Source organism: Camelina sativa, chromosome 2 (assembly GCF_000633955.1).
Source record: "Camelina sativa cultivar DH55 chromosome 2, Cs, whole genome shotgun sequence".
In the NCBI taxonomy this organism is placed as follows: domain Eukaryota; kingdom Viridiplantae; phylum Streptophyta; class Magnoliopsida; order Brassicales; family Brassicaceae; genus Camelina; species Camelina sativa.
Window position 1 is genome coordinate 26,568,846 of NC_025686.1, and position 11,475 is coordinate 26,580,320.

Here is an 11,475-nt window from a genome sequence, read left to right on the forward strand (position 1 = left end):
AAAAAAAAAAAAAAAAAAAAAAAAAACTAAAATTTTCGGCAGTTTTGTGTAGCTAACTGTTTATATTCATTTTTAATCCGTAATATAATTCATGACTATTTGTTTGTTATATTTAGTTTGTTTTGTTTAGTGTTTGAGATTTTATTTTAATTTTTAATTATTATAACAAAAAATAAGAGATCTAAATACATAATAAGTCATTTATACGCTATGATTAAGTCACATTTTTCCTAGTGATTTAATTATTTTACACAATCTTAGTTAAATCAACTTAATTTTATATGTCAAATATTCTAATATTAATAGTGTTGACAAATAACAAAATGAAGATTTAACCCGTGTTAGCACAAACTTAATGATATTTTATTAATTCCAACATGTCGTCTTTATAACCCATCTACTATATAACCATATTATATAGTATTTTGAACTTTTTTAATTTTACATATTCGTAATATTTTAAAATTTTATTAAGTTTATATATATATTAATTATAATATTTAAATAAATGTGAATCGAAATTCTTTTTACGTCAAGAATCAAAACTCACAGGTTTTGGAAAACAAAATATGAATCAAATTGTTGTTTTCGTGGTTTGCAAAAGATTCAGAGATAGAATATTTTTCAATACACAATAGAAGGTGTAGTTAAATATACCATATTTTGTGTTTCCATGTTGATTTTGCTGTAATTTTTTAGTTGGAATAAAATGTAAAATATTTAGGAAACAAAATCTGAAGTAATGTTATTTTTGGAAACTTTTGAATGGTTAATGTTGTAAATAAAAATTTAAATAAGCAAAACTAAAAGGGCATAACACAAAATGTACTTCAAAAATGTTAATATAGATTAATAGTTTTTAAAAAACAACAAATTATTTTTTAAAATTGATAATTATTTATATTTAAAGTCCATACAAATTTCTCCATCACGTTAAAATTCTTTTCTACATTCAAATATTTCACGGGTGAAATCTATTTTTATACAAAATAGTCACAAATTTGAATAACAATAAAAAATCAGTTACATATTTTGTTTTATACAAACGAATACTAGATCTCAAATAATAATTTTACTCATAATAATTTTATATTTTTGACAACTTTAGTGCAAATGTTGTAGTTGAAGGCACCACTATGAATTTAGGGCTATGGGACACTGCTGGTAATGAACACTCTTTCCCCAAATTTATATATCCAATTCTGAGAAATAACTGTCTTGAATCCTTTAGTGGTTTAGAACGTTATTATTGGTCAAGTTCTTTGATTTTGGTTGATTGTTGTTGGATAGGCGAAATCCATTCTATGTTTTGGGGGAATTTGTCTTTTTTGAGTTTACATATTTCCTTTGTTTGCAGCACAAGAAGACTATAACAGATTAAGGCCATTAAGTTACAGAGGAGCAGATGTTTTCGTCTTGTCTTTCTCATTAGTCAGCCGAGCTACGAGAATGTTTTTAAAAAGGTTTGTATTGGAATAATGGATTCATCCTCCTTTTCTCTTATGTTGAAAACGAGCGTGATAAAGACGCTAAATGTGTCAGTAGTATTGAATCGTTTCTGATGTTATATGACTGTTCTTTTTGAGTCAGTGGATCCCTGAACTCCAACACTTTGCTCCAGGAGTTCCCCTAGTCCTTGTCGGTACCAAATTAGGTAAGTAACCGATTAGCATAGTTTACCAACATATTCCTCTAAACCGTTTAGATACATAACATAGTTAATGATCCTTACAACATCGGTGTAGATCTTCGTGAAGATAAGCATTATTTGGCTGATCATCCTGGACTATCCCCTGTAACTACTGCACAGGTTTGGTTTTATAGCCTTTTTTTACAGTAGATTTCATGCAATTCCCATTTTAAGGCTTGATGGTTAGTAAATTAAGCATTACTATGTGATAGGGAGAGGAACTGCGTAAGCTAATTGGCGCGACATATTACATTGAATGTAGCTCAAAAACTCAACAGGATTATACAGTCAGCATCTATCAATCCCTCTTAATGAGTTTGTTCACTCATTAGACTCTATTGGGCTATAAAATACCCAATAAGGGTTTTATTTTTAATTCTTTCTTTTTCCTACCCTCTCATTGGTCAAGAGAGAAAGACGCACAAACCCTAATAAATCAAGTGACCTTTTGGTTTCCTTTTACACTACTAAAGTCCCCAATATCCAAGAAAACTAACAAAAACAACAAAAAATCGCATATCATTATGGCTTTCGAGTGTGATTATGTTGTATACGACAGGCGCGGACGACGGCGCGGATGAACTCATACAGGACACGTACGCGGAAAGCAAAGGTGTGTGTTTTTTGCTTTGTATTTTCTCTCTCTCGCCGTGTTCCGATTCGGATCTTGATGATTTCCTTCTTAATTGCAAAAATGACGGCTGATATTGTTAGGATGATACCAAACAACCCTAAGTGGTAAGAGCCCCCCATTTTAGGATGATATCTGAATTAACACCTTTAAAATAGTTCTTTAAAATAGTTCAAACATGATTTATATATGAGAGATTGATAAACTAAATTGGCTGTCTAGATTTCTACTACTACTACTGCTACAAGTGTACAGAAAATGTGCATCCAGCATGATCATGTCATGTGGCTTGTTGTGTTCTCGTCTACGATGTCTACAACAGGCAATCGTTTGAGAATCTCACTAAGCATATTGAAGAGTTCTTTGTCTTGGTATAAAGCCTCTTGCACCATGCATACCATGCATTCTATAATATTTTGAATATTGGTTATTAAAGTGATCTTTCTTATTTTATTTATTTTTGTAATTCTTAGGCTAATCCAAAAGCCTATAAATTCAAGTTCGTTGTCTTGGGGAACAAGATTGACAAGATAGGGGAACGAGTATATTTTTTTCCTTTTTCTTTTGGAGGCTTTTCTCTCTTTCCTCATTACATTTCAATTAAAAAAGATTTTGTTGGTTCGGTTTGCTTTTAAACAATTTAATTAGGTTCAGATTTGATTATGTTTATGACAAAAAAATATCTATCCAATTTGATCGTCTAAAAAAAGGTTTTGGACATTAAATCACTTGATCCTTATTGCAATATATTAGACACCAAATTGTTTAACGGTTCTAGACCTGTTATTGCAATGTATTAGCGATTTCGATGCAAGAGAGAAAGATATGGATCACTTCTTCAACCATAACTAGCACAAGTAGAATAATAATAATAATAATCTACAATAGAGGGATTGATAGATGCTGACTTCATAATACAAACCATGGCAAAATTTATCTCTCAACCTCATACCCATTATGCTTTTAAGACCATCACTATTTCCTTCTTTTTTTTACAGCAGAACTGTTTAAAAAAAATTACATAAGCTAAACTCTCTTTTTCTTGCCTTTTTTTTGGACTGGAAACATATAGATGTTAGAGAAGACGACCAAAGAGTGACACAACAAGTGTGTTGTTTTAAAAAAAGGTTCACCTGTCAAAACTCTCTAATCTCTCTGTATGGGGGATAAAGAGCAAATAAACAAAGTGATGATGATGGTCTTGGTTTCACACCACGCCTCTGAAAATCTGAAACTGTTGGAGGTATCTACATGATGATGGTAAGACGTAGGGGTCAGATTTTGTCTAAGAAGCTGGTTGCTCAAGATTATATGAACAAAACGGTCCAATGTCGTCTTCACGAGCCCGATGGACGAACACTTTGTGGCAGTTGCATCTGCTTTCATCTCCAAATTAACTAAGCAAACAAAGAGGAATATGAAACACAAAGTCAGATAGAGAGAGCTGGAGAAATAAATAATATCTTTTCTAACACGTCAAAGAAGAGAGGAGGTGAGAAATATATTTCAAGACGCTTACATGCTTAGTGCGGTAGCCTACAAAGAGATTCTGAGGTTTGTTATTGCCATGAGGATTGCTTATATCCATCCCATCCACCGTCTGGTTCCTTCCTCTTGAGAGAACCACCTGACATTTGATACATTGTTGCTTGATCATCTTTCAAAGGTAATTGCCTCTGCACTAGTGTTGCTTCATCTCTCCCATCAGTTTCATGCATTGTCACATGAGTTACAGATTCTACTTTTCATGCAATGAGTTACTCAAAGTGCCTAGCAACATTGCTTGAGTGGTAGACTTGTACTTAAAAACATCATCACGAACAGAGAGAGCTAGAATCACCAGAACACAAACAACTTTTCTCTCTAATGCCTGAGCCATGATAATGTATTAATTGCATTAATTTGACGCTAATAAGAGTGTTCCCATATGTTTTCTTCAATGCTTGGAACCATAATGTAATGAATTGTGTAATTGATTCAAACAAAGAGTAAATAATTAACTTGCTAAATATGGTGATTAAGTTACAAAATGATATGATTTGGAGGTTGAGTAAAGTCAAGGTGTTTTACATAATAAGCCATTAAGAGATTGCTTAATAGTCTTTGAACTGATTCATCACTCCTTGTTTTCCATTGGTTTCTATTTTTAAGAAATTTCCGATGAGTAACGGCTCGTGTCATAACCACTCTGGAACCGGTGAGTGTCCCAAAGGCAATAATGATCAATGAGTGACGATGGGGTTGAGGGGTCAAAAAACCAAAACGCAGAGTTTCGTTTGAACATAATAATAAATCGTCCAAATTCCAATGGGTCCGAGAGGCGGTTAGAGCATAATTGGGCCAAATACTGGCCCAAATCAAGTGTACCTCTTTCTGTTTTTTTTTTGGCTCTTTTTGAAAAAGCAACTTTGTTTTTTTTCTTTGACGTGAAAGCAGCTTTATGATAGGCTGATAAAGGATATTTTTTTCATAAAGGATTTTAAAAGGAAAAAAAAAATATAAGCGGACAAAGTTGAAAGATAAATCTAAAGCGACACTTATACATCACGTCATAAATTAGAAACAACCACAACTTACTACTACATGATTACTTATTTATTTTTGAGCTGGTGAGATCGGAGTTACAAACAACAACAACAACACAAACTTTTTGATTGGGTATGGGGAAACGAGAAAGACAAGGAAGAGGCAGCAGGGCTCGTAGATCTAAACCAACCATGAGCCAACCTTTCTTTTCCTTATCAAAATTTGACATTCCTTACTACAATTACTCGAGATTATACTATTACTACTATTTATAAAAAGTAAGTAGACTCGGTTCATAAAAAAGTGCTGTAAGAAGAAAATAACACTATCAACGCGTGTAAAGAAAAAGTAACACTTTTAGAACCCCTTTTTTTTAGCCATTGTCAAATTTTAATATTTCCAACCATGTCATTGCTTTATTCTAAGTAGGGCTGGGCACGGGACGGGTACATTTGAATTTTCTCCGACTCTTTACTCGTTCCGACCCTAACGGGTAACAGAAAAAATTTACTCATACTCGATCTTTAAATAACGGGTACCCGGAAAAACGGGTACCCGGTAAAAAATAGTTGACCTTTTACTCATCCCGGCCCTTTATTATTACCCGGAAAACGAATACCCGATAAAAAATGTTAATAATCGCAATAATAATTTTATCTTTTGAAATCCAAAAAATGAAAAATTCATAAATTTATGCAATATATAGTTCCAAAAGTTATAAAATTACGAATTTTAAAAATAAAAATAATATATTAATTCAGTTAGGCTAAGTTGAACTTAGGTTTTAACTCTAACTCTATAAATTAATAATAAATAATAATAATAATAATACAAAATATTAACGGGTATTTACGGGTCGGGTAGCAAAACGGGTAAAGGGCCGAGTAACGAGACGGGTATTGAAAACTAAACTAATACCCTATACTCGTCCCTTACTCACGGGTAATATAATTATAATACCCTTTACTCGACCCTAAAGCTGCGGGTACCTTTTTTTCGGGACGGGTACGAGCCGAGTAACGGGTCGAGTATGGGTAACGGGTATTAGTGCCCAGGCCTAATTCTAAGGTAAGAAAAAGGAAATCTGAATGTACGTACATATAACTTAAGATAATTACGAACATATCACATTCTTCACTAATTGCATTGCAACTCCAACAAACCATTTTATGAGCTCTAATTTAAGTACTTTTGAATTTCTACCATGAGTGGATCTAAAGGATTCGATTCTTGGACTACAAAGAGTAAAAATGGACTTTTATTTAACCAAAAAAAAAACAAAGAGTAAAAAATGGAATTTATCTAACTTATATAGCCAATGTTTGAAGATTAAATATCGGGTGCATCATGCATGCATGTGTTTCTATTGCTTACACCCTACATCTCGCCCTCTCTATTCAACCACAAATATGAAATATCTAGATTTTTAAAGTTCTTCAACAATTTTTACTATAATGTCTTTCAATTTTTGTTTCTTAGAGTCAAAAAAAAATTCCTGTTTTTTTTGTTTGTAAATATTTGCAATAAAAGTGAATCTGCATGCATGTATTTATTCGAGTCTTATTTAACTATGAATCTGACAAAAAGGAATATCATTGGTGGAACAAAATGGAGATCAGAAGTGTTAAAAGAATAGAGAGAGTAGAGACCCAACGACATGACTATATATGAAAACCATCACACAAAAAAATTGTTCTTCCTTACTGTCCTGTTGATATATCTTTTTGTTATCAATCATCGTGTTGTTGTTTGTTGTTGTTACTTGTTAGCCATTAAACACTTAGGATGCATGATATTGTAAATCTAATGAGGGGGGCAAAGTAGAGAGAAAGGCACATGAGAGAGTTGTGGTGTTGTTTTGTTGTAATTCTCCAAAGTACGCCAGAAAGCTTTTTTCTCCCATCCCATGTGCTTACTCTCCACAGTCCCCACTTTTCTATAAATTAATTCCCATTTCATCCATTTTTTTTTGGTCGGCTTTTATAACATTTTTTTTTTTTAAGTTCTATATCACACTTTTTATGCCGGTTTTGACTGGGTTCACACTTCAGAGTTACAACAACAAGCCAATAATACCTCCCAATTCATCGGACTACAATAATACAGTGGACATTTTTGTTTAACTATTTTGTTTTATAACAATAGAACTTCGAAATTAAACAAATCAAAACCATAACTGATCGAATTTTTAGTTAACATCAAACCATGATGGCTGATAGTTAAAGACAAACGTAAAAGTCTTTAACACAATAATACAAAAAGTTTTCAGAATATTGCGTCATTATCAACTTAGACACCAACTTGTGAGTCTTCAATCTCAATGATTATGTGGTCATTATCGGTATTTTTCATATAAAAATACTATGAAAACTCCCTCTCACACAAATGTTGAGTGGCTCACAGATTTGATCACTAGCTAATCAGTGGTTTAGTCCTACTACTATCATGTTTCAAGCCGGATCCTTCATCACGTGCAAAAATTCCTTCAAAAACAAATTAGCTGGCTAATCATCAATTAATTACAAATTTTTTCGTATCCACGTGTCGGATATTTCAAACTTAATCATGTGTGTATTTGTATTTAATAATATAGGATGACTCATGACGTAAATTATAAATAACGTATATATATGCATAACTCGTTTCAAAATTGTGTTTGCCTTAAAGGCTTAGCATGGAGAATGTGTGTATGACCTTTTAAGAAGATTTGAAGAGATCCATTCAACAAAACATGCATGATATTTTCAATATAGTTTATTGTTTTTAAAGACTTTTGAATAATCTTTTAGAGGATATTTTGGGTCGAAACAGGTAACCGTACGTGTTGCAACATTTGCAATTGTCCATCATCTATAATGTGAAAAGTATCAAATTAATATAACATGACTGTTTTAAATTATATTCGGAAGTAAAAAATATTGGGAAATTGTCGGCAAAAGATAAAATTAAAGAAGGTGAATTTAGGTCGAAAATAGTTATGTAGAATAGTTATTACCGAAACTATAATAAATTTTGAAAACGATGCATCACTGGTTTTGACAAAAACGTCGAATTAGAACAAACATGACTCAAACGTATAGAAGAATCAAAATATACGCATCTACTATATATCTGAATAGCTTTGTTGTTTATCTTACTGCAAATCTTATCTTAAGAAGTTTGGTGACGGGATTAAATCTTGAGTCCTAGCTATTATCAGGCCATTAGTATAATAATATAATGTCCCACTAAATTTGATAACAAATCATCTTTAACGTTAAAGCATCTTTTTACAAATTGTTTCGTTAGATTGTTTTTATATATGGATCACGGGGACGAGTACAAGAAAAAAAAAGGTGGACGTGACATTTTATGTTTTGATATGTGTTTTGTTTGCTCCGTTATCTCTAGTTTTTATGCGTATGTATACGATTTGGACAATACTATACTAAAGTGATTAATAATAAGATTCTCTTCTCATATAGAAGAATTTATTTTCATTCTTAATATAAAACACAAAAGAGATATAGATGACTCAAACGATGCCTAGAAAAGAATAACATCCGTGTCAATAGAAATCACAAAGGAATTTATTTTATCTAAAAACACTTCAATGGATCTCTTCAAATGAGTATCAATGCAATGGTAAACAAAGTAAGAAAGTTGTTAATTAATTTTAGCTACAATTAACCCGACACTAAGAAATGTGCTTTTTTTTTGGTTTCTTTCAAAAAGTGAAGCAAGCAACAAAATTCAACAAGAGAATTATTGAAAGTTTTACTTATTAGAACAAATCTCACTTTTTTTTTGTGTTTTGTTTTCAAGCTTACAAGAAAAAGAGAGATAGGTTAAAAAAAAAACTTTACTTAACGAGAAAAGAAAAAAAGACAAGACGACTTTACAAAAAAAAAATGCAAATAATAGCTTTAAAGGAAGAAAAGATTCCTCTCGTCTCTTGCTTTGTTGTTCACATCCCTTTCATCTTTTAGTATTTTTCTTCTCTTTATTAATTAATTAATTAATCATTTATTACTGCCCAATCTCTCTCTCTCTCTCTCAATTCTTTCAAAAAACTATACTAGTCGTATTTTTTTTTATTTTAATTAGAAAATTCATACGGCGGTATTTTGAGCACCGCTCTTTCTAATTGATTCATTGCTTCTATTCAAAACCCATGTTACTATTATTGACCACTCAAAAAATAAAGAAAAGAAAATGTATACTCTATGAATTGAAATTCTAATACAATGTAGACAAAAGGAATATTAAAAAAAAAAATCTATATCCATTAGGAGGTGTACTATAAATCAATTAACCAAATCAAGAAGAGCGTTGAAAAATAAATTGTTCATTAAAAGATGGATTCCCCCTTAAATTTGCTAACAACAATATTTGTTGTCCCATTACATTCATAAATTTTTTTTGACTCCAATATTTATACTACTGTAGTAGTATTTTGTTACACACACACCTCGAGTTTTGCAGAGAAATTAAATAAAGTTTTACTTTCCCTTTTTTTCACCTTCTCTCTCTCTTCCTTCCTTCCTTCCTTCCTTCCTTCCTTCTCTGTGTGTCTGTGTAGCTTTACCTTTTGTACCTAAACCTCTCTCTCTCGCTTGTTTGCTGTTCTTCATTCGTCTTCTTCGTTCCTCTCTTTCCCAGAAGCTGCCACTTATGTGAGTTTATCTATCCACCCTTCCGATTTGTGTCAATTTTATTTTTTAAAACACTGATTTGTGCTTAGCTTACACATTGCAGCTAGATTCCCCGATCTGGGGGGAGTAGATTTTCTCTTACTCTGTGTTCATTGTTTTATTGCAGAGAAAGAGAGAGGTTAAGAGAGAAAGATGGCAGGGGGTGGAGCTCCAGCGCCCAAAGCAGATGAACCTCAACCTCATCCTCCTAAAGATCAACTTCCCAACATTTCTTACTGTATCACCAGTCCTCCCCCTTGGCGTAAGCCTTCTTCTCTCTTCTCTCTTCCTCTGTTTCTTTTTTCTAGATTCCTCTGTTTAAAAGCTTCTTCTTCTTCTTCTGTTTCTGAGTGATTTATATGTCGGTGGGGTTTTTTTTTTACACTTTATTCGGCGTTCTTCTTTTGAACAATGTCTCGACGACGACCTTAAGACTACAACACTCTTGTTTTAGCTTGTGTTCGATTCTCGTTAGATTTGTCTTTTTCTTCTTCTTCTTCTTCACTCTTCTTAGTCTTTACCTAATCTGTCACTAAATTAGTAGGGTTTGTCTTCTTTTATTACCACTCTCTGACTGAATGTTTGAATGATAATGACTTAGAACAGTTCAATCACACATCTAGACTTGTTTCCCCCTTTGAATGTTTTAGCTTCTTTTGTGTATTAATCGGTTTAAACCCCAAATCGAGACAGTGTGTTGCAATGAGCTGGTAGTTTCCATAAATACTTAGATAGTTTCATTCATGCTTATGTTTTCAGCTGAAGCTATTCTTCTTGGATTTCAACATTACCTTGTGATGCTTGGCACAACAGTGCTCATACCTACTGCTCTTGTTCCTCAGATGGGAGGTGGATACGTAAGTCTCCTCTACAGAGTTTACTTATTATAATAACGAGCAAGCAAATTCATTGGTGTCACTGATTTGATTTTGATTTTGTGTAAATTCAGGAAGAGAAGGCAAAGGTGATCCAGACTATTCTCTTTGTTGCTGGAATCAACACACTGCTCCAAACGCTGTTCGGGACTAGGTTGCCTGCTGTTATTGGAGCTTCCTACACCTTTGTACCGACGACAATATCCATCATCCTCTCTGGTAGATTCAGTGATACCTCAAATCCTATTGAGGTATGATTTTTATGACTTCCTGTTTATTTGATTTCATCTCTATGACCCTTTCTTGGTGCTATTATAACAACAAAGAATATGTTTTTGCTTTTGTTTAGAGATTTGAGAGGATAATGCGGGCAACCCAAGGCGCCTTGATTGTTGCTTCTACCCTTCAGATGATTCTTGGTTTCAGTGGTCTCTGGCGTAATGTTGTTAGGTTAGTCTGGATGATAATATATGGTCTCAGATGTTACAGCATTAGCTTTCTCAGACTTGTCTTCTTCAGCATTACATTAACAACGAGGCGATGTTAATTTCTTTTGTATATTATTTACAGGTTCTTAAGTCCTATTTCAGCTGTTCCCCTGGTGGGTCTCGTTGGTTTTGGGCTGTATGAGTTTGGTTTCCCTGGGGTAAGTCTACTCTAGATGCACTGAAACACTAACAGTTTTAATGAGCACTTATGAGCAGACCAGAAACTCTTAATTTCTTCAGTGTGTTAATATCCCTTTTTACATTTCAGGTTGCTAAATGCATAGAGATTGGACTGCCTGAGCTTCTTATTCTAGTATTCGTTTCACAGGTAACTCACTAACAGATTAAACCTGTCTAACTCCCAAAATCAAAAGCTATAATTATGACGGTTACCTGATTTCATGTGTTCATGTTTCCTGTTGCAGTACCTGCCTCATGTGATCAAATCAGGGAAAAATGTGTTTGACCGGTTTGCTGTGATATTCGCGGTGGTGATTGTGTGGATCTATGCTCATCTTCTTACAGTTGGTGGGGCTTACAATGGTGCTGCACCAACTACACAAACAAGTTGCAGGACAGATCGTGCTGGAAT

General features: G+C 33.2%; 1 protein-coding gene and 1 pseudogene across 2 annotated transcripts in view; both read left to right on the forward strand.

The window, feature by feature from the left end:
* LOC104757086 lies at positions 1,137–2,022 on the forward strand (annotated as a pseudogene).
* Positions 9,275–11,475, forward strand: part of LOC104740500 (nucleobase-ascorbate transporter 6) — a 4,430-nt gene continuing 2,229 nt past the window's right edge. Inside the window, exons 1-8 of one of the 2 annotated variants that reach the window (XM_010461125.2) lie at positions 9,275–9,502; positions 9,648–9,782; positions 10,280–10,377; positions 10,470–10,646; positions 10,745–10,845; positions 10,966–11,041; positions 11,152–11,211; positions 11,309–11,435. In XM_010461125.2, the coding sequence (XP_010459427.1) occupies positions 9,674–9,782; positions 10,280–10,377; positions 10,470–10,646; positions 10,745–10,845; positions 10,966–11,041; positions 11,152–11,211; positions 11,309–11,435 (748 nt within the window). In that variant the 5' untranslated portion in view covers positions 9,275–9,502; positions 9,648–9,673. The remainder of the gene's footprint in view (positions 9,503–9,647; positions 9,783–10,279; positions 10,378–10,469; positions 10,647–10,744; positions 10,846–10,965; positions 11,042–11,151; positions 11,212–11,308; positions 11,436–11,475) is intronic. The other variant, XM_010461117.2, reaches the window with a different exon arrangement.